This window comes from Ceratotherium simum, chromosome 9 (genome assembly GCF_057802395.1).
Source record: "Ceratotherium simum simum isolate JZ-2026a chromosome 9, ASM5780239v1, whole genome shotgun sequence".
Lineage (NCBI taxonomy): Eukaryota > Metazoa > Chordata > Mammalia > Perissodactyla > Rhinocerotidae > Ceratotherium > Ceratotherium simum.
Genome location: NC_141908.1, coordinates 10,529,154 through 10,552,322, shown reverse-complemented (window position 1 = coordinate 10,552,322; position 23,169 = coordinate 10,529,154). Strand labels below are relative to the sequence as shown.

At 39.7% G+C, this 23,169-nt stretch overlaps 1 protein-coding gene across 4 annotated transcripts in view; it reads left to right on the top strand.

The window, feature by feature from the left end:
* Positions 1-22,701, top strand: part of EPB41L5 (erythrocyte membrane protein band 4.1 like 5) — a 124,702-nt gene extending 102,001 nt beyond the window's left edge. Inside the window, exons 21-26 of one of the 4 annotated variants that reach the window (XM_087435048.1) lie at positions 2,070-2,160; positions 3,920-3,994; positions 10,264-10,305; positions 10,642-10,772; positions 11,143-11,183; positions 17,627-22,701. In XM_087435048.1, the coding sequence (XP_087291174.1) occupies positions 2,070-2,160; positions 3,920-3,994; positions 10,264-10,305; positions 10,642-10,772; positions 11,143-11,146 (343 nt within the window). In that variant the 3' untranslated portion in view covers positions 11,147-11,183; positions 17,627-22,701. The remainder of the gene's footprint in view (positions 1-2,069; positions 2,161-3,919; positions 3,995-10,263; positions 10,306-10,641; positions 10,773-11,142; positions 11,184-17,626) is intronic. The other 3 variants (XM_087435047.1, XM_087435046.1, XM_087435049.1) reach the window with 3 other exon arrangements.
* The last annotated feature ends 468 nt before the right edge of the window (positions 22,702-23,169 follow it).

Genomic DNA, 23,169 nt, shown 5'->3' with positions numbered 1-23,169 from the left:
TCCTAGTGAGTAGGAAGTGGTGTCTCATTCTGGTTTTGATTTTCATTTACCTAATGATGATTAGTCCTAAAGGACTAATGATGTTGAACATATTTTCTTTTTTAGAGAAATGTTTATTCAGATAATTAATTTTTTTAGTAACAGCTTTATTAAGATATAATTCAAGTACCATACAATTCACCCATTTAAAGTATCCAGTTCAGGGGCCGGCCCCGTGGCGTAGCAGTTAAGTGCGCGCACTCCGCTGCTGGCGGCCTGGGTTTGGAACCCTGGGCACGCACCGCTGCACCGCTTGTCAGGCCATGCTGTGGTGGCATCCCACATAAAGTGGAGGAAGATGGGCACAGATGTTAGCTCAAGGCCAGTCTTCCTCGGCAAAAAGAGGAGGATTGGCATGGATGTTAGCTCAGGGCTGGTCTTCTCACGAAAATAAATAAATAAATAGAGAGAGAGAGACAGAGGAAGAGAGAGAGACAGAGAGAGAGAAAAAGAAAAAGAAAGAAAGAAAGAATCCAGGTCAGTGGTTTTTGTTTTGACATATCTGAATTTTAAAAATTATCCGTGGTTCCTTCATTTTAACTGCCATTACATGAGTAAACCACAATTTATTAATTCTTTTATTAATGGACAAATGTTCTGAATTAACATTGTATATGTCCCTCCTTGTACGCACATGTTGTGAGGAGTTTTTAGGGTGTGGAATTCCTGGGAGTGGCATTGCTGCTGGGTCATGACACGTGCTGAGCAGAATGGATGCAGAAGCTTTTCCTCAGCTGCTTTCTGTGTTCTACAGCAGCGTAAACTACACGGGACTAATCTTTTCTTGAACATTTGAGAGAATTCATTGTAAAACACATTTCACTCCTTTTAATGCTCACTGTTGATTATATTGACTCCTTTTCTCTGAGCTGTTTCTTCTTTCTGAAACACGAAGTTATTTTTTTCCTCTGGTAACTTTTAGGTTTTACTGCTTATTCTTGAGGTTCTATATTTTTATTACTGTATGTCTAAGAATAGGTTTATTTATTATTCTTGTGTGTATTCAAGGTAGTCTTTCAGTCTGAAAACCTGTGTCTTTTTTCAGTTCTGGAGCATCATAAGCCGTTATCGTTTTGAATATCCAGTATCTGTTAGTTGAAACATCTTGATCACTTCTCTTTCTCATAACTGTTCCTTCTTCTTTGTCACCTCTTTGCCTCTATTTGCTTCAGTGTTGTGGATGCAACAGTAGTAGCTTCCGGTTCACCAGTCATGTCTGACTTTTCCAATCTGGAATTTTTCTTGTTTTTACCTCTGTCTCGTGGGATTGGACGGGAACTGCCCCTGTGCTTGTGCACCTTTCAGTGATGTTGCAGAGGACTGGGATTTCTTGCTGGGTGTGTTATCTTGGTGGATGATGGTCTTTTGGCTGTAGATTTTTCCCCTTTCCTCCCTGGTGTTGAAGCCATCTGTAAGACTGCTCGTATTGTTACTCTTATCTGGGGTTAGACGCCCGTGTCATTACTGCCAGGCCTACAGGTAACAGACTCTCCAGCATCCTCTCACCTGGCTAGTCCTGTTGTAATATCTGGAGTGCTCTAGAGGTTGCCTCTACTTTCTGCAGCAGAGCTCTCCAGCCTGTGTCCTTAAATGGTGGCTTCTCCTTATGGTTTCCCGATTGTTCTCCCATATCTCAGGTACTCTGTGTAATTTCTGTTCCACTGAGCTTTCCCATTCATGTGTTTAATAACGGCTTTTAAAAATCAATCGTCTATTGTTCTATCTTTTTTGTGTATTTGTCTTTCTTTTCTGTCCTTTCAGTGAGATTTAGGAGGGAAGCAAAGTAGTCCACCATTTTGATCCATTTCTGAATGAGTCTGACTTGGATATGAAAACTGTTATGTGATAGATGGGGGAGGGTTTCACGAAGGCATATGAGTGAATGCTGACTGCTGTCGTGCTCCTCACAGATTGTAATTTCTTCTTCTGCTTTGTGAATTTGTTATTCTTTCCTAAGCCCTTTCTTTGAAAATGCTGCTTATGCCTGTTTTAAGGTCCTCCATGATGTGAATTTATCTTTTTCTTCCCAGTGCTGTATTAAATGAGAATAATGTGCCCATCCTTGAAGATTCTCTTGCTTTGATGCATGCCACACCTGCAGAAAATGGTTCTGTTCTAAAGGTAACAATACTTTTACTTTTTAAGTTTTCTCCAAAGGCCGTACTGAGTTGAATCCTATAGTATAACCATGGACATCTGGTGATTTCTGATTGACACCAAAACTTAAACTATGAGAAAAGCATTGAGCCTCAATTTTCGAGGGAGAATCCTGTTGTCAAATGCCTCACAAGAGTATTTCAGGGTTTCTTCTCCAGTTTTTGTGTTATTGTTGGTATTTTTGTTTTGGAGTGGTCTTTGTTTGTGTTTTTGTTTTTTGAATGCTGGCTATGCTTCCCTAGTATCTGAAACAGTCCATGGCACATAGTAGGCACTAAATAAATATTTATTGATTGAAATAAAATTTCTGAAATAACAGCAACCTGTCAGTGTGTTGCAATATAACCAGCTCATTGCAACTCCTGCCTTTCCTGTATGCACTTGCCACACCCTTACCAGTTTAGAAATCATAAAAACCCAGGTCATTGTCCAGTGAATGTTTTAATTTGCAAGTTAAATGAAAAATAATCCTTGCAAGTGAACATTTACCATTTTGCTCTTTTATTATGTAAGTACATTTATTGTAGAAATTTACCAAATATTTTATAAAAAGAAAACATTAGAAATCACTTGTATTCCCACTACCCAAAGACAATGCATAGTTAATATTTAGGTGTATAATTTTCCAGACTTCTGGGTTTAAAAAAAAACAAACCCAGCCTAAAATACCGTTCATCAAGAGCTTCCTTTCTGCTGATTAAAATTCTAAAAAGATATATTGGCATGTTTGACTGATCATTGAAAATTGTTAAGTGGAACCTGAGATGTTTTTAGAACAGAGGAGGACATTTAGTTCAAAGATTTATTGCATAAATAATATGTACCAGACAGCATGCTAGGCTTTGAAAATTCAAAAATGAATGAAACAGGTCCTCTTCTTTCAAACTGCTTATACTGCACTGGGAGAGAGAATTTTAGTGCATTGTGGTAGAGATATGCACAAGTTTTGGGGCACTCACCCAGGCCGTCGGGTGGGAGGGAGTGGGATAGGAGGAAGGAGATGTGGGAAGAGAGAGCAGTTTTTTCATGTGTGTCCTTAAAATTAAGTTGAATGTTAAAACATTAACAGGAGATTTACCAGGGCCTGAAGGCAAATAGAATTGTATGAGTGAATGGCATTTTCCATTATGTACTACACCGTAGATACTTATTTCTCTTATATGCAGTTTGGAATTTTATCTTTTATACTTTTAAAATTCTTCCTCCCCACCCACACACACACTCTCTGCGGTACAGAACTGCGTCTTCCATAAGGTGCTTCAAATACTAATTAAATAAAAAATATTAACGTTTATGGGGTGAAGTTCAGATTATGCTCTTTTGTAAACAGTGAAGCACTCATAGTCTGGGTAAAGAAGCATTTGGAATTCAGACATCTCCCTTCCTCACTGTCTCCTGTGCCGAACCTTTTACCTCTCTCCTCTAGTCTGAGAGCTAAGAGCCAGGACAGTCTTAACCCTGCTTAAGGTTTGTCTCACCAGAAGGAATAGCAATATGAAAATGCACATAACCCTTGAGCTTTTTCAAGTTCTGATTGTAGTCTAGTTTCTCCTCCAAGCAAAAGTGGAATCACTAGTAACCATGATTCCTGAATATCCATGTTTGTTTAAAGGTTAACACCAACCAAGCCTGGGTTAGAATTATAAATTAAGAGGATATGGTAAAAATTTAGTCTGATGATTAATGGGTCATTTAACAACTGTAGATATTTTGTCTTTTGTAGGATGCTACAGATGAATTGGATGCCTTGCTTTTATCTCTAACTGAGAATCTAATTGACCACACAGTCACACCTCAGGTAAATATGCGTTAAAACAGCAAGATGGAAAGGAATTTCTGTTTTGAAAAACGTTCCTGCTAGATTCCAATTTTTGCTTTTTTTTAACAATTTAGTAAAACTTTTCATTTAATAAGAGTTTGTGTTTCAGTAACCAGTTAGCATTGCCTTTCTGTACGAAAATTCCACCAGTTTGAATTTGTGTATTGCTGTATAGTAACCACATGTTAACATAAGCCTGGTTGTAATTCAGCACCATATTAAATAACATGAGTGGAAATGTGGGGATAAACCAGCTTCTAAAGAGTCGAGACGGGCCAGCCGTGGTGGCCTAGTGGTTAAGTTCAGTATGCTCCGCTTCTGCAGCCCAGGTTCGGTTTCTGGCGCGGACTTACACTGCTCTGTTAGCAGCCACACTGTGCTGGCAGCGTACATACAAAAAAATAGAGAACGATTGGCACGGATGTTAGCTCAGGGCAAATCTTCCTCAGCAAAAGAATAAAAAAAAATAAAAGGGTTAAGACAATAAGGACATTTACAATAAGGACATTTAATTTTTTAAAAGAATTTATTTTATTTTATTTTTTGTGTGTGTGTGAGGAAGATCGGCCCTGAGCTAACATCTGCCAATCCTCCTCTTTTTTGGTGAGGAAGACTGGCCTTGGGCTAACATCCGTGCCCATCTTCCTCTACTTTATATGGGACGCCACCACAGCATGGCTCGACAAGCAGTGCGTCATCGGTGCGCGCCCGGGATCCGAACTGGCGAACCTAAAAGAATTTATAGAAAGGTGAGAGCATAAGACTAGTTGGCATTGAACATATTGATCATTATTGCAGTATGGGAGAGACTGTGTTAAGTACCATGGCCATAATACACATAAGAAACAGCTCCTTTCCTCCAGAGACATCCCTTCTAGTTGGGGTGAAAGGTATACAAATAACTCATTTAGTGCCTTATGAACAATATGACAAGAATTGCTGTAGGAGCTAGATGTCATTTCGCAGGCTTGGAAGTACAGGTGGTTCTTTCTGTGGTGCTGGATGTTTGCTTAGATCATTAGTTCTCAAACTTGGGTGTGTTATCAGAATCACCTGGAGGGTGCATTAAAACACAGATTGCTAGGCTCCACCCTCAAAGTTTCCGATTTGATATGTGTGGGGTGGGGTCCGAGAAGTTGCATTTTTTTCCCTCCCCAAAGCCCTAGTGCGTGGTTGTATATCCTGGTTGTTAAGTCCTTCTGGTTCTTCTATGTGAGCCGCCACCACAGCATGGCAACTGACAGATGGGTGGTGTGGTTCCCTGACCGGGAAGCGAACCCCAGCCGCTGAAGCAGTGAGAGTGCCAGACTTTAACCGCTAGGCCATCAGGGCTGGCTCCCAGAAGCTGCATTTCTAACATGTTCCAGGTGATACAGATGTGGTCTGGGAACCACCAGCTTAGATCAATAAGCAGAGAGACTTTACCGAAGGATAAGAATTAATCACAACTCTGGGAAAGTGAACAGACAGCAAATAAAAGGGATAGTGGCAGTATTGAGCCATAATAATCCTTTATATAGACAAAAGAGGTAACTTCAGGGCCAGCCCCGGGGCTTAGCGGTTAAGTGCGCGTGCTCCGCTACTGGCGGCCCGGGTTCAGATCCCGGGCGCACACCGACACACCGCTTCTCCGGCCATGCTGAGGCCGCGTCCCACATACAGCAACTAGAAGAATGTGCAACTATGACATACAACTATCTGCTGGGACTTTGGGGGAAAAAAAGGAGGAGGATTGGCAATAGATGTTAGCTCAGAGCCGGTCTTCCTCAGCAAAAACGAGGAGGATTAGCACGGATGTTAGCTCAGGGCTGATCTTCCTCAAAAAACAAAAAAAGAGGTAACTTCTTTCAGATTGATGCAAGATAGTCTGAAGCCTGGAAAAGGAATCCCTGGGGCCCAACTCAGAACACTTACTGCATATATATTCTTTATCATAAGTGGATAGGTGATACAGTGATGAAAATCAAATTGATTAAAAAAATTTTTTATATTGCTAATATGTTTTCCCTTCCCTACAAATTTAGAATGCTTTGTTTTAAATAAAAATTTTAGAATATTATGCATTTTAGATTCTGTATATGGGCTATCTATTCTATTAAACTTCAGATTTCTCAGTTATTAGAACTGTAACACTCTTCTAATGTTAGCTTTTTAATTGTTTTGATATATGGTAAGGCCAGCCCAGCATCATTATGCAGCTGTTTGCTATTTTTGCTTGTTAATTCTTTCAGATGATTTTGAGAATAACTTTTTCAAGTGCTACCCCCTCCAAAATCCTTTTTTATTTGTAAATACATTAATTTATAAATTTGAGAAAAGAATTGATATGTTTATGATAATTTGTTTCTTTAGCTGAGAATACAATATGTTTTTCTCATTCCTGTATCTCCTATCAAAGTTCTGAGGTTATAGCCCCCCAATATAAGTCTATACTTGCCTTTTTTGGTTATTTTTAGATCCTTTATGCTTTCTGTGCTATTATTAATGAGATCTTCTTTCCCATTATATTTTAAACTGGCTTTAAGAAGGCTATTGTTATCTGAAAAAATTCAACAAAACTTTTCATATATTAAAACAATAAAACTGTAAAAAAATTATAGATATTTAAATAAAATTATGCATTTTATTGGGGGAAGGGTTTTTATTATCATATCTTTATGTTTATCTAGGTTATAGTACCATTCTCAAGGAGTGTCTAAATTATGATTATAAAGTTCCATCTTCCTAGAGAGGAACCTAAGGCAGAACCTAAAAGAGCAGAAATATCTATTACTAAGACTAGGAAAAAAGTTCTGGAAAGCACTAAAATGCCTGTTAGTTTGGGAATTGGTAAATATGTAAAATAAATTTGTGACAAGAAGATATCTCTAAGACCAATAGGGTAGTATCCTTTTTTTTTATGTCAAGTGCCCAAATTAAGTTAATCGTACCTCTCAGTCTGTGGCAGACTATCTTCTTAGGTCCATGCAAGGCTTCTCTTTTGTTTGTTTTGCTTTATTTTATTCCCTCTATCCTCCATTCCCCACTTCCATTCCCCTTTTCCTCTCAGGCACCCTTTCTCCTGTATTTGATGTATGTCCTTCCAGGCCACCTTTCGTATGTTTATTTAGATGAACGTCTTCATTCATATCTCTTCAAAGGAACTATGGGCGAGTCTGGGATATACACTCACAAGTAGGATTGCTGGGTTGTGTGCTTATATGAATACTTGATTACACCAGGTGTTGTTCATTGCTCCCAGAGGGGCTCCAGCAGTTTGCAGTCCCACCAGCAACGCATGCGTGTTTCCCACTTCACTCATGTTCTTCCTTAAGCTGCCCTTTTTCTGACTGTCCAATATCTTCCATCTTTATGGGTTTGTCTTATTGTTTCAATTTGCATGAGTTAAAAAAGTTATATCTCCTTCATTATTTTAATGTTGGTTTAGGTTTCCTTTTTAAGTGAGTCACCTATTCATATCTTTTCCCCATTTTTCTGTTTGGTTGCCTGTCTTTTTCTTGCTGATTTTAGGAGTTTCTTGTGTAGTCTAGATACTAATTCCATGTCAGTCTTACATATTAAAAATATTTTCTTCTAATCTCTGTATTAACACACCTGAGGAATTTTTATCACAGTATCCTTTGTGGTGGGTAGCAAGGAGATTGAGACAACATATGTCTATCGCTAGGGGGATGGGTGAGTAAAATACATTCACATCCTTCATTGAACAGAAACCTTTTATTCTGATATCACACAGTCTTCATTTTTTCTCTTTATAGTTTGGGGTTTTAAAAAATCCTTCCTCATCTGCCACCCCATCCCTGGAGGTCACAGAGGTGTTCTTTTCTGTCTTCTTCTATTAGCTGTAATTTTATTTTACCTTTCATTTAGATTGAGATTTAAGCCATTTAGATTTTAACCCATTTGAACAGTTTGAGTTTTTTTGGGAGGATGTCAATGGTGGTTTTGATATGACCCAACTTTGTGTTTATCCATATAAAGAACCAGTTTTCCCAGTATTATCTACTAAATAATCCATCTTTTCCCAGTTGGTTTGTTACTAATCTTTCTGTTCTGTTCGGTTGGGCTCTCTCTTTTTCTACTCTAGTACTATTGTGTTTTTATTACTCTGGCTTTATAATCTGTTTTAATGTCTAGTATATCCTTACTTATAAATTTTGGCATCAATATGTCAGATTTCCCCAAAAATTCTGCTGGCACTTTAACAGAGTTTATATTAAATTTATAGATTATTTTGAAGAAAACTTACATTTTTGTACCTTTTACTTTTTGTGAACATGATATATATATCTCTGTTTTCTCATCTTTATTTGAGTCTCTAAATGTTCTCTGTAAGTCTTCTGTATTCTTTGTTAAGTTAAATCCTAAATACTTTATAGTTTTGTGGATTTGGTGAATGGTATTTAATTTTTTACTATTGAATTCATAACTTCATTTTTTGTCTAGCAAACTTGCTGAATTCTTTCATTGAAATCTGCTGATTCGTGGGGCCGGCCTGATGGTGTAGTGGTTAAGTTCGCGCACTCCACTTTGGCGGCCTGAGGTTCACAGGTTCAAATCCCAGGTGCAGACTGATGCACTGCTCATCAAGCCATGCTGTGGCGGTGTCCCACATACAAAATAGAGGAAGATGGGCACAGATGTTAGCTCAGGGCCAATCTTCCTCACCAAAAAAAAAAAAAAAATCTGCTGATTCTCTTGAATGTTCTGTCAGTTTCTAGGCTGTTTAATATCTGTCTACAATTATTGATTAATCCATTTATCAGCTATTGCTAGATTTATGCGTTGTTGTTTTGTATATTTTGAAGATATTGCTGTGAGATGCATGTATGTTAATGGTAATTACACTTTCTTGAGCTCCTTTTAGTACTTTAAAGTGTCCTTGTTTGCCTTTTTTTCTCTCTTAATTTCCGTTTGATTGATGTAAAATTGACACGCTAGCTTTCTTTTAAGTTGGTATTGCCTACTGTATAATTTTCTGTCCTTTCATTTTCAGCTTTTCTGTACCCGTTGGTTTTATTTTTATTTATTTATTTTTTTTTTAATTTTTTTTTAAAGATTTTATTTATTTATTTTCCCCCCAAAGCCCCAGTAGATAGTTGTATGTCATAGCTGCACATCCTTCTAGTTGCTGTATGTGGGACGCGGCCTCAGCATGGCCAGAGAAGCGGTGCGTTGGTGCGTGCCCGGGATCCGAACCCGGGCCACCAGCAGTGGAGTGCGCGCACTTAACTGCTAAGCCACGGGGCCGGCCCTACCTGTTGGTTTTAAATAGACCTTTTGTGAACAACATTTTGTTAGATCTTGTTTTTTAAATCTTATTGAGAGTCTCTATCCTCTGATTGAGTTTAGTCCATTTATATTTACTGTAGTTATGGTTATTATAGGACTCAGTTCTGCCAAATCATTTTTTTTGTTTACTTTTACTATATTTTCTTTTTTTCTCTCTTTCTCTCTCTATTTCCTATGGTAAAAGTGCATTTTCTTAATTTTAGTCAGAAAGTCATACTTTGTATTTTTATTCTTCTGGTGGTTACCTAACTTATCAAGACCTGGACTTATATTAATTTTTTCTTATCAGAATCTAAGGCCATCAGTGCAAGGACTAGTCTAAGTTTCCGTAAAATAGGGAGAGTTCATTGCATTATAATTCTACACATAGAAATGAGATCTAGAAAATTAAACATTAAAAAGAATATAATAAAGGCCCTAGGAGTGAGGGGCAATATGGGTGTTTTTATTGCTGTTTTCTACATGCATGTGTGATAATTAGCGAGTGTCCTGTATGTAAACAGATTTTTTCCTTTGTACTCTCTGTGATATTCATTTGGATTAGTGGCAACACATTGTTTAGGGTGCTGCCAAGAAAGCTATTATTATTTGTAATGAACTGAAATTTTAGAAACTAAGCTGTGCTGGGGTGGGGGAAACTCCTATTAAATGAACTGAAAGCAGCATTCTGAACTGAAAGTAGCAGCATTCTTGGAGTAGTAAATTTTTCGATTAAAGAGATTCTCAAAATTATGATAGTTTCTTAAGTGGTTAAGTATGGCATCTGTGTTGTAGAAAAGGATCTTGGATTTGGAAGTCCATATGAGCTCGAGGGGACCATTAAGAACTGCTCCCCACCCCCCGTGCATTTCATATTAGAAGAAAGCATTACGAGTATAATTGATGTGATTATACAATATGAGTATAAATAAGTCAGTCTTCCCTGAACGTAAATACGTATATAAAATTTATTTTAGGTATCTTCAACATCCATGATCATACCCCGGTGGATTGTGCCAGTAAGTTAATGATATTTGCAATTTTTCTTTTGGTTACCCTTTCAGAGGGAGGCCCTACAGGATTACCAGGCTCTTGTTTTTCCTTAAACACATGGGGTCATTATCAAAGCTCTGTTAACTGAACTTAATGGCTTCAAACTAGTGATATAACTCTAGATAAAAATCTAAGGTGAAGGATGGTAAAAAAAACAAAAAACAAACAAAAAAAACAACCATGATCATTAAAATCATCTTCCTTAAAAACATAATCATTAGAGAAGATGACTTGGAGCCAGAGTGCTGACTGTTGGGTAGGTATTGTTACCTCTGCTCAGACGTGTTGTGTGTCTCCCTCAGCAGAGCGGTGTCCTTTCTAATGGACTTGCAGGGAATGGACAGTCCTTGGCAGGGAAGGAGGGACATGGTAATAGAGAAGTGATCTCGCTGATCTCTCCCCCAGCACCGTTCTTGGTGGATGCTGTGACCAGGTGAGGAAATGATTTCTCAACTGCAGTTCTCAGGCATCTGTTAGGAGGAAAAAATAATAAAATTAATTATTCTTAAAGCAGTAATGTCAGTCCTTCTTTAATTGAACTTAATTGAAACTGGATAAATCTTTTCTGTTTATTATTTAGAGTATTGTTTTTTCTTGTCAGTAGTAATTTGCTACAAAATCATGAAGTATCATGGCATGATATAAGTATCATGGCATGATAAAAAGTCATGACCGTATCATGCCTTTTTTTATGAAGTCTTCGTTAAAGATGTTAACAGGCTTATCTTTAAAAATTTATGTGTTTTTAAATTGATTTACGTCTTTTCCTTTCCTGCTTTGCTGTTATGTTGTCCGTCAACAAGCTGAAGAGGCACAGATAAGGGTGAGGTGGGAGATTCGCAAGGTGAGGGCTCTGAGATGGCTTTTACTGAAACCTGATGCAAACCCATTTCAACATATTGCTTGCCACAAACAGAAACTGGACTCAAAAGAACTTTTGTTCAGGATGTAGTTCTTCAACTTTTAATTGTTAGGACCAAAACTTTGCCTATTTTACAAAAGATTTATAATTGCCTTCTTTCTCACCTCAGATTTTTCCCTGATTATATCTTGTATTTCTCATATTCTCCTAGTGTTAAGAATGTGGGTCAGTTGAAGTAGATGCTTTCCTAATTAGAGAAAAAAATTTCCTAACTAGGGAGGAAAAATTATTAGAGATGATTAACTTGAGAGAAATTTTATAGTTTCGTTTTAAAATTCTTCTCTCATCTCCACAGTCTTTTTTTTTTTTTTTTTTTATAATTTTATTTATTTATTTATTTTTTCCCCCAAAGCCCCAGTACATAGTTGTATGTCATAGCTGCACATCCTTCTGGTTGCTGTATGTGGGATGCGGCTTCAGCATGGCCGGAGAAGTGGTGCGTCGGTGCCCGCCCGGGATCCGAACCCCGGGCCGCCAGCAGCGGAGCGCGCGCACTTAACTGCTAAGCCACGGGGCCGGCCCTCCACAGTCTTTAAAGTAATATAATTGTTCACTCAGCAAACACTTACTACTGAATGTCTATTATGTACCGGGCGTTGATTGTATCTGGCACTGAAGATACCAGTGAACAGGAGAGACACGGGACCTGCCTTGGGGAACTCGTGTGTAGTTGTCAGATAGTACTTGATACAGATTTAATAGATTATTTTTCTAAACATTTATATGCCTGATAATTGCCACTGTGAAAATAGAGGTTACATGCAGAAGACCAGGTGATAATGCTTTGTAATTGAGTTTGCACAATAAAATGTGAGTTCTTAAGGACTTCCAAATTAAAAATTACAGATGAAAGATGAGCTTTTCTCCACTCTTTCCCAAAGCAAAGTAGTCATAAAGGAATTAAAGAGATAAAAAATGACAAGTAGTACACCTGAAACTAATGTTGTATGTCACTTATACCTCAAAGAAGAAAAAATAGTAAATAAATCAGTGGAACAGACTAGAGTCCAGAAAACAAACCCACACATATACAGTTACCTAATTTATAAAAAAGTGATCATGCAGTGTGTAGGGAAAGAGAGGTCTTTCAGTAAATCATCTGGACAAGTTAAATATCCATGTGAGAAAAAATTAATCTTGACCCAACATCGTATCATACACAGAAATCCATTCTAGATGGATTACAGGTCTAAATGTGAAGCATCAAATAATAAAGCTTATAGAAGAAAATATAAGCAAACATCCTTGTAGCTTTGCAATAGGCAAAGATTTTTTAAACAGGTCACAAAAAACTAGAATAATACAGGAAAAAATTGATAACCTGGATTATATCAAGAACTTCTGTTCATCAAAAGATGCACTTTCAAGAGCCCAAAAAGGGAAGCCACAGAGTGGGTGCCCCCCACCCTCTTCCTGTCTGTCTCTTTCTCTCTAACAAAGGATGCACATCCAGAATATAAAAAGAGCTCTTGTATATCAATAAGAAAAAGCGCAACAGAAAAACTGACAAAAGACTGGAATAGGCAGTTCACAAGAGAATATCCAGATGCCAGTAAGCGTACAAGACAGTGTGAAACTGGACTAGTCATTGAGAAATATAACTTAAACCACCATGTGATACCACTGCATACCACCAGAATGGCTAAAGTGAAATAGACGTACAGTACCAGGAGTTGGTGAAGATATGGGGCAACTGGAACTCTGTAAATTGGAATAACCATGTTGGAAATAGGTTGGCAATATCTGCTAAAGTTAAACATACACAGTGACTAAATGATTCTATTCTTATGTACATACCCAATAGAAATACAAATATATGTCCATCAAAAGATGTGTACATGAATTTTTATAGCAGCTGTATTCATAATAGTCCAAGCTGGAAGCATTCCAAAAGCTTATTAGTAGTCTAGATAAGTACTAGACTAGAGCAGTGAAAATTAATGAACTACAACTGCAAGATACCAATACAGGTGAATTGCATAAACATAATTATATTAGTTATCTATTGCTGTGTAACAGATTTCCACAAATTTAGCAGCTTAAAACAATACACATTTATAATTTCATTTCCTGTGGGTCAGGAGTCTGGACACTGACTTTGCTGGGTTCTCTGCTTCAGAGTCTCTCTCAAGGCTACAGCCAGGGTGATGGCTATGTTCTCATCTGAAGGCTCAACTGGAGAAGGATCTCTAGTTGTAGTTGTTGGCAGAATTCAGTTCCTGAAAGGCTGTTAGACTGAGGGCCTCAGTTTTTAGCTGGCTGTTGGTCAGAGGCTACCCCCCAGTCCTTGCCATGTAGGCCTCTGCACCATAATTGCTTATTTCATCAAAGCTAGGAAACCAAGAAGGCAGTAGAGAGTCTGCTATCAAGCCAGAAACCATAATCTTGTCGAGTCTCATCACAGAAGTGACATCTGCCCATTACTTTTGCTATATTCTATTGGGTAAAGCAAATCACAGGTCCTGCCCATGTGCAAGGGGAGGAGACTACATAAGAGTGTGAATACTGGGAGGTGGGGATCATTGTAGAGTCTCCTCACCATAATAACGGTAAGCAAAATAAAGTTCATAAAGAAGCACAACTCTTAGAGATGAAAATAATGGTTACCCTTGAGGTGGTTAGTGACTGGAAGAGAGCCTAAAGGGGACTTTTGGAGTGCTAGTAATTTTCTGTTTCTTGATGTGTGTGCTGATTACGAAGATGTGTTCAATTTGCAAAAAGTCGTCAAGCTATAAACTCATGATTTGTGCACCTCAGTATATGTATGTTATAATGAATATAATGTTTTTAAAAAAATGATGACTGGGTTGCATCTCTACAGATTCAAATTTGCTTGGAGTATTCTCTGTGTAAAATTTTATTTTAACGGCATAAAGCCACAAGGACAACAGGAAAGGAGACAACAGCAGTTGAGAGACCTCAACAAATTTTGGAAGCAGATAAATGATAAATAAGTGGTAACCAACTTAGAGAGGAGAAAACTGAAATCTAAGCCTGAAAAGGGGAGGGGTGGAATCTGAGAAAACAAAAAGCAAGCCAGTGCACACTGCGGAACGCTGGAAAGGCTCGGGGATTGGAGGTACCAGATACTTGTGAAGATAGGGGTATAAGGTGGGGCTGACAGTGTGAGGATTGGTTGAAAGTATTTATACCCATTTAGACACTTCCCTCCCCACCCAGACTATCATAATTCTGGAGGTTTCCTTCTGGAGGAGCTGGTCCAGAGAGGCTCTAGATTTGGGAGTTTCCGTTTAGAGTAAGGCCCTGAACTGAAAACTGGGAGGTTAACTCAGAGACCACATGCTGAAGGGTGAGACATCCAGCCTGCCTTCTTTTTTCAGCTTCCAGAATGCTGTTTGCCAAGTATAAATGTCTCACTGGAGAAATTAAGAGGATTGTTTTCTAGAGAAACTGACCAACCAAAGAGAAAAGGCCCCCAGAGACTGTTTGTGGATCCCCGATGAAATTGCCAGGAAATCTGCCTAATAATTGGACCTAGAAGCGCATTAGTTAATGCGTTTTGCCCGTTTCCCACATTTTGCCCATATTTCCAAGTAGCATTCCAGTGCTTCCCTCTTAAATATAAATAGGTGCTTCCCTCTTAAATGTGAAGAGAGCCAAAGATTATCAAGTGTTTGAGAAAAGACCAAAACGGGTAAACTGAAAAAGAAACAAGGAGAAAATAAAGGCAACGTGAGGATCAAAAGCTTTACAAAATGATAGTATCGTGAGAGAGAAGATGCTGCATCCATGTAGCAGTAACTGGAAATTAAAAAGAAAAAGAACAGAGAACAAAGTATTCTTAGAAATTATTAACCACGTTAAAAATAAAATCCAGGGCCAGCCCCGGTGGCCTAGTGGTTAAGTTCAGTGCACTCCACTTCAGTGGCCCAGGTTTGGTTCCCAGGCGCAACCTACACCACTTGATTGTCAGTGGCCATGCTATGGTGGTGGCTCACATACAAAAAGAGGAAGATTGGCAGTGGATGTTAGTTCAGGGTGAATCTTCTTCAGCAAAAAAAATATATATATAAAATAAAATTCAAAGCATGTGTGGAAGATAAGATTGAGGAAATCTCCCAAAAAGTAGAAAAAAAGATGAAAACTGGGAGAGAAAAGAAAGTTGGAGGATTGGTCTAGGAAGTCCGATATGTGAATCATCAGAGATCCAGAAAGAAGAACAGAGTAAATAAAAGTGATAAAATTGGGGCCAGCCTGCTGGTCTAGCGGTTAAATTAGTGTTCTGCTTTGGCAGCCCAGGATTCGCTGGTTCGGGTCCTGAGCACGGATCTACTCAGCACTCATCAAGCTATGCTGGGGTGGCGTCCCACATAGAAGAAATTGAAGGACCTACAACTAGGATATACAACTATGCACTGGGGCTTTAGGGAGAAAAAGGAAAAAGAGGAAGATTGGCAACAGATGTTAGCTCAGGGCCAGTCTTCCTCAAAAAAAATAAAACACTATAATTAATATTTCTGAATTTAAAAAAAGGTTTTTTTTAAAAAAAAAAATGAGAAAATTGTCAAAGAAAGGAATTGAGATTTTCCAGAATAGAAGTACTTGAGTTTTTAAACGGGCCTAGGAGTACCCAGCACAGAGAGTGAAAATAGCACCAAGACACACCATGGAATTTGAGAATATCAAAGTTAAGAGAGGATGTAAGTCTTCAGGGGGGTGGAGGGAGTACAAATGAAGGATTGGTAATCAGAATGACAGCAGACTTTACTGAAAGCTAGAAGATAGTGGAACAATGCCTGCAGAATTCTGGAGGAAAATCATTTTTCACCTACAGTTTATATCCAAACTATCAGTGAAATATGAGATTAGAATAAATAGATGTAGAGTTTCTCTAAAATATATACTTCTGTGCAGTCTTCCTCAGGAAGCTACTTACTGATGTGTTTTCATCATGTGTTTCATCAAAACAAAGTGATTATCTAAGAAAGAAGATGACGTGGGACCCAGGAAACAGGTGCAGGAGCTTACCAGGAGGAAGGTGAAGGGAAGTTCCAAGGTGACAGCTGCTCAGTAGGTCTAGAAAGGATCTTGTACAGATTTGAAGAGGATATAGAGGTTCCAGAAAAGACACTGCCAAGAAAAACACAAACACATGGCCCACCCCAAATTTAAAAATGACATGACATGTCCGAATGTACTGAGAAGAGATCCATGGTTTTATCTTCAAGGTGAGGGGTAAATTAGAAATTAAGTATAGAAAACTGAGCAAGCAGTCACAACAAAAAATGAGACAGTTAACTCAGTCCAGGGAAAACAAATTGTACAAGAAAAAAATACAGTACACTTATAATCAGTTGTGAAAATAATTTACCTCATTACAACAAACACTGAATATTAACATTATCAAAATTGTTCACATAACTGTTGAAAAGATAGGAAGGAAGGGTTGTGGGGCTGGTGAGTAGGGTGTGAGAATGTTAACCCTTCATAGTCTAGTAGGAAGTCATTGTAGAAACATGACACAACAGTTAGGACTTTTGCTAGTTGTGCATCAGAACCACCTGGGGGCTTGTTAAAACACAGGTTGCTGGGCCCACGCTCAGGGTGTCTGAATCAGTATGTCTAGGTGGTACCTAAGAATTTGCATTTATAACAAATTCCTGTGACTACACTTTAAGAACCAGAGATACAGAAAAGCCAAGGAAAATACCAGAAAAAAACAGTTGAAAGTGTTTGTCTATATGTAGTGGAAATGGAGAGGGTGATACAAGAGACTGCTGTTTCATTTATAAACTTGTTAGTACTTTTGGTATGTTAAACTATGTCCTTTGAGCTATATATTTTGATACTAAGTTTTTATAAAAGCAAAGTAGATGTCATTACATCCTTGTGTCTAAGTTCATGCTCTTCTTCTATGGCAGAGACTCTTGAGCCCTCATGCAAAACCCACATGCTTTTATTTTTCACATAGCTCTAACAAAGCAGATTAATTGGTGTAGGAACTAAGGCACAGCCATCTGGGACTATGTGAAGAAGCACAGAACAGCCTTCTTCCCATGGTATTTCCTGAGCAGGTTGCTGTCATGCCAGCACAGTACTGTTCTGGATATTCATGATAATAACCCTAACTCATTAAGAAATGGTTAAGCGTCCATTTGGTATATTTTATTCAAGAAAGTTGGAGAAATCACTATCTTTAGATTTCATTTCAAGATGAAATAAGCATCAGTTATCTAGAAAATCCCTCCTGTGGACTACCTCATTGCTAAATTAGGTGTTACAAAGTAGTCATTTAGGTCTGTAATTTACTCTCAGCATGCTCTCTGTGGCACTTGTGGAGAAATGCACGGTGCTCCCACCCCAAATGGTTTCATTGAATAACCCGCGTACTTTTTTCCTTTCAGCTCTGCTCCAGCTTTGGCGGAGGAAGCCATCTTGAAGCAGAAGTGTTTACTGACGACTGAGCTCTAAGCCATCAGCTTCTCCCCGCCTGTAACTGGAGTGAATGCCTAGTGCTCTCCAGCAGTCCGTCCGGGAATCAGTTTCCACTGGCGTGTGTTGGATTCAGGAGCTTGTCCTTTACTTGTGGGTAAAAACGTTCACCTACATTTGACTTCAAATCCATGGGAAAACAGCTACATTTTCCGTCCAAGTGGAAGGGTTTAATTATACTACATATTTGCCCAAAGGAGGCTATCTGGTCTTTTACTTTCTATAATTTTGTTAAAAGTTGTAAATTCCTGAAACAAGGGAATTACTTTCCCTGTGGTTTCCTTCAAACTCTTGGCTCCACCTAGTGGTTGTGATTGTTCAGAATGTCTTCATAGCTGGGCCGGCTCTGGGCCTTTTGAATGTTCTCTCTCTCTAGTAGCAGGGTGAGTGTCCTTGATCTGAGTTCCTTTTAGAGAAATTGCATTTTCCATGCATTACCTGGAAATCAAGAATTTAGGAAATTAATGAGGACATTATGTAGGTAGATTAGGGGCTAGCTTCTTTACAATTATTACAAGAGTAAAGAGAAGCTTAGAATACAGAGGGTTTTCAAATGTCTCCCATACTTTTGACTTCTTACTGGACTAGCTATCTTAATACTTCAAGTTGACATCAGGCAAGATAAACCTCGAGAAGAACTACAGAGAAATCAATTGCCCATTGTGTTTTTTTCAGCCTTGTCTTCCCACAGGAAGCACTGGCATGTACCACACACACATTGTGTAACTTTTCAGTGTGGAAGGAGCTGGGGTAGGTTAAAGAGACTCTGGGGTATTTACCCCAGGCATCCACACTTCTTCCTGAGCCTGAGGGGAGTCTAGCCCCTGTAGACTCAGGTCGTGAAGGAGTAGCACAGCAGTTTCTGGGGCTGTCACTGCTGCACACTGGTACCTGTTTGGACACAGGCTCCATTTCCTTTTAGTATAAATTTAGAAAAAGGAAGAAAAAACAAAAATGCCAGGACAGAAATAGGGAATCAGGGGGTGGGGGAATTTTGTTTCTTGAACACCTGCCATGTCTGAAACTATATGCAACACACTGAAAGAACTCATATCTTGTACTACATTAGGAATTGTGTGTTAAAAAAAATTCTCTAGAATTTCCTTATCACTTTTGGTCTGTACAAAAAAATTCTGGATGTTAAAGTAGAAAATAGAGAAAAGTGTAAAAATAACCACCTGTGATCTCAACACCCAGAAAAACAGTATTTTAGCTTTAAAACTTGAGAATGGGGGCCAGCCCCATGGTGTAGTGGTTAAGTTTGGCATGCTCCTCTTTGGTGGCCTGGGTTCGTGGGTTCGGATCCCGGGCTCAGACCTACACCACTTGTCAGCCATGCTGTGTAGCAGTGACCCTCATAGAAGATAGAAGAAGATTGGCACAGATGTTAGCTCAAGGCTAATCTTTCTCAAGCAAAAAAAAAGGAAGATTGGCAACAGATGTTAGCTCAGGGTGAATCCTCCTCACCAAAAAATAAAAAATAAAACTTGAGAATGCATAAGGTAAACCTTAATTGCTGCTGGGAATGAGCATGATATGGAAACCATGTTGGTAAAGTCGTTAATCGCTGTTATCAAGGACTGTTGTTAAACTATGCCTCCTGGAATTTGTTTTTCAGTTTTCTGCCCTGTGATGTGTATATAATTGAGTGTTAATGTATGCTGCTCAGCATAAAAGAACATCCAGTTTTATGATCTTTAAAATTCCATGGTTTGGACTTTCCTGGGCTTCCTTTAGCATCATTATGTGCTCAGGCAAACACACACCAGTGTCTGACTGGAAAGCTCATGGATTTTAATCTTGTGCTGTTTCCCAGGGAGCTGTAGAGATTGGAAACCACTTTTGCACAGAACTTTTTTGCCGAAGGAAAGAAAGTTGGCACTTCTTGCTGGCTGCCTCCCCTTAGCCATTATGCTAAGCTTCTGGATTTCATTGGTGGAACTCTTGCCAATTCTTAATTGTAAAACAAATTTTCTCACAGCTGTAAGGGACCCCCAGAACCAGGGGCTTGACCCAGGACATGTTGGACTGGACATCAGATTTGCAGTGTACTGACAACCCTAGATGTACTGAAAGGTTAAGTTGTGCTTCTAACCACAGAGCAGCTAGAGCATTACTAGCTTGGAAAGCCTGAATTTCCCATCTAGTTGAGGAGGTAACACCATCCTCATTTTAAACTTCCTAACATTTAGGAATTAAGTTGTTGAAAATATTCTGTAACCTTTGTGTCTTCAGGTACCTGTATTCTTGCCAGTCAGAATATTGCTAAGGACTTTCTTAAAATTCGTTTGAATCTCAAGCTAAAAGGAAATTTTGTCTCATGTCCTGACATGAAGTGCTAAACATGGATTTTAATACTTCAACGAGGAATTAGCCCTGACAGGTTAGATACCTGCCAGGTATAACTTTCCTGTCACATCTGCTGCTAGTGCCGTCCCCAGAGCTGCTGTAGCACTCATCTTGTTCTGCTCATCTGAGAATGGAGGGGAGGGAGGGCAGGCTGAGGATACTGTGAGTGTGGCAGAGAGGGGAGGGGAAGAGTCTGTCTCTGTGGGCGGAGAGAGAAGTATGTGTGAGTCAGGAAAGGACGCCGGCAGAGCAAGATTTGAGATGGTACTGGATACGCAGGCAGACTGGTTACACTGAGGTGGGAGGACGAAGGGAGGAGGGACGGCTGTGGTGGCACTGCAGGCTGGTGGCCTTCAGGGCGTAGTACCCCATTACAAAAGATTAAAATCCACCTGCACATCTGAATCATCTCATAAATTAAGTAAACCTCTGGTCCTCAGATGAGATGGAATAGCCCTACTGACTGTTCAAAAGGACAGCTAGTGGGGCAGGAAGTTTTTCTGGATCTAGACAATGTTCCCATGCAATGGTACAGTATACTGAAAAGAAATATTGGCAGCGTTTAATCAAGTCAGGAGTAATGAAAGCATGTTTGAAAAGAAAGCAAGAACAATAGTTTATTTGAGCACTCCAGCTAGAAAGCTGTTAGCATTGCTCCACTGGAGGCAGCTGGGAGGTGATTTATAGCTGAGGTAACAGACCCAGAGCGGCAAGAAATAACCGAAGGCTGCTTTAGCCACAGGCTCACCTGCTCTGTGGTTACTCTTTCCAGGTTTCGCTCTGGTTACTCATTGGGAACAGTGATGTAGAACTTGTGACCGGGGGCGGGTTTTAGTCGGGCGCTGAGATGGTGGGGCCTCTTTTGTCCTCTTGCCGTTGCCTCGTCATCTGTCAGGATCCTGGTGCTCGTTGCTGCCGCTGCCGCTTTCTCGTGTTTGCTGTGGGCGCAGCTCTGGGAACACTTAGCACCGAGCCCTGCAGAGGACGGTCTGCTGCCGGCCTTGGGGAAGCGGAAGGAAGTGAATCCCGAGTCAGCCCTTTTCACAGCCCGGTAGGGGACGGGAGAGGTGGCATGATGGTTTAAAGTGAGATCAGTAGTTTCCACTTTAGTTTCCACTTTAGTCTAGGGCAGTAGTTTCTGCCCTAGACTCCTTCAGAACGTGTAACATAATCAGTGAGATCCTGTTTCTTACTATTTGTCAGTAGCATCACCTTTGTATCCACAGGAGGGGCTCCTCGTTCTTTTGTTTCCTGCCCTTCAGGAAACAGTGCTGAGCAGAGGAATGCTTAGGTTCCTTTGATCTTGATCAATTTAGACATACCCTTAGCAGTTTTCCTAAAATGTTTATGTTATTTTAAGAAAAATTCTTTTTAAAAATATTTCTTAAAGTCTACTAAGTGTTTGTCTTTACCTTTATCTGCTTTTGCACAATCACGGATGTTCTGTGGACAATTAAGGATGAAAGCCCTTGGTCGTTCCTTGCATCTTAACTGTTTTTTCTCTCATGCTTCTCAATTCTGGCTAAAACTGGTGCCTCTGTCTTCTCCTAGGTAAGCCCAGAATGAAAGCTCAGTGTCACTTCAGAAACCTTGTTCGAGCAGAATTATTTGGCAGTCACTTACATAGAGAGAAATCTTTCACATTTTTCTATAAGTAAGGGTCTTGAGAAGCACAGTTCTCGTCTTCTCATTTAGAGCAGGGGTCAGCAGACTTTCTCTGTAAAGAGCAGAAGTAGTTACTACTTGACTACTCATCTCTGCTGTTGTAGTGCAGCATAGGCAATAGTCAGTGAGCCGGCATGGCTCTGTTCCAGAAAGTCTCACTTAGAAAAACAGGCCCCGACTCCTGATTTGAGGCTTTGTAGAGTGGGAGAGCGGCTCCCTGGGAGGCAGGCAGTGTTGAGAGAGGTTCTGCAGCACCGTCCGTTGCTGGGAGGCACCTGACATTTCTAGATGGTGGTATCCTCATGTGCACAGGGACAAGATGGAGTCATGGGTCTCAGCAGCTTGGATTAATTTTGCCTTCAGCCTTTTAGTTGCTTAGAAACCTGGAATCTTCTGCAGACTGGAGAATGTACATTTCTATGTTATTTGTCCTTATTTCCCTCTCAAAAATTTAAACACTCTGGTCCTTGAGTGATCAGAAGAAAGTTGGCAGCTTTTCCTACCTGTTAGCCCCCAGGATGAGGAAATTTGTTTGGATTATAGAAATTTGCCCTGAGCGTAACTCTGCTGTGTTAACATGTTGGTAGAGCTGTGATTATTTCCAGTTCTAAGAGGTAGGATCCGTAAATCTCCTTATCACATTGCTGGAGACAATAATTCAGTCACTTCCCAGGATTTCTCTTTGTTAGGGAGGTGTTGTAGCACAGATCCCTTGCTCTTTTTATCTTCATATCTGGATATGTTAGGCAGTTATGAGGACCTCACTAACGATTTTGTGTTTACTTTTTGTATGTGTAAAGCTTTGCAGTAGCTTTTAAAGTGTAATTTATTTTTCTATCAAGTGCACTATTCCGTCAGTGAGTTCCACAGTTTTATATGACTTGTATTAGAAGCACCACACCGAACTGCGAGTTGTTTATAACTGAAATGAGAACTGTAGATGTGACCACAAATAAAGCTTTTGTGAAACATTTATGGTTTTATGAGCTGTCAGTTTCTTGGAAGTGTGATACCTACACGCTGGCCTTTCTCTCTCCTGCACAGAATTGTCAGGTCAGAGTTGCTGTTAGGTGGAGCTGCTCTTCATGAGAGGTGAAGAGAAGCAGTGAACAGAAGCCGCACCACAGTTTCAGTGTTCCTTTTAGTACGTGTGGTGTAAACTTGGGAGTAGAGGCATTTTCGAAGTTTAAAAACCTCGCTGGTCATACCCAGCATATCCTGGAAGGCACAGTGGTCATCCCAGGAGCAGCGTGATGCAGAGAAACACAGCTCTGCTACTTCATGCCCGTGAGACCTCGAATAAATTACGTAACACCCCTGTGCCTCAGTTCCTTTGTCTGAAGTGACACATTCGGTGTGCGATGCAGCATCTGTAGAGGGGAGGGAGATGTTCTCCTTCTCCTTCTTTCCCCTGCCTCCCGCTGCCCCCCGCCTTCCCCAG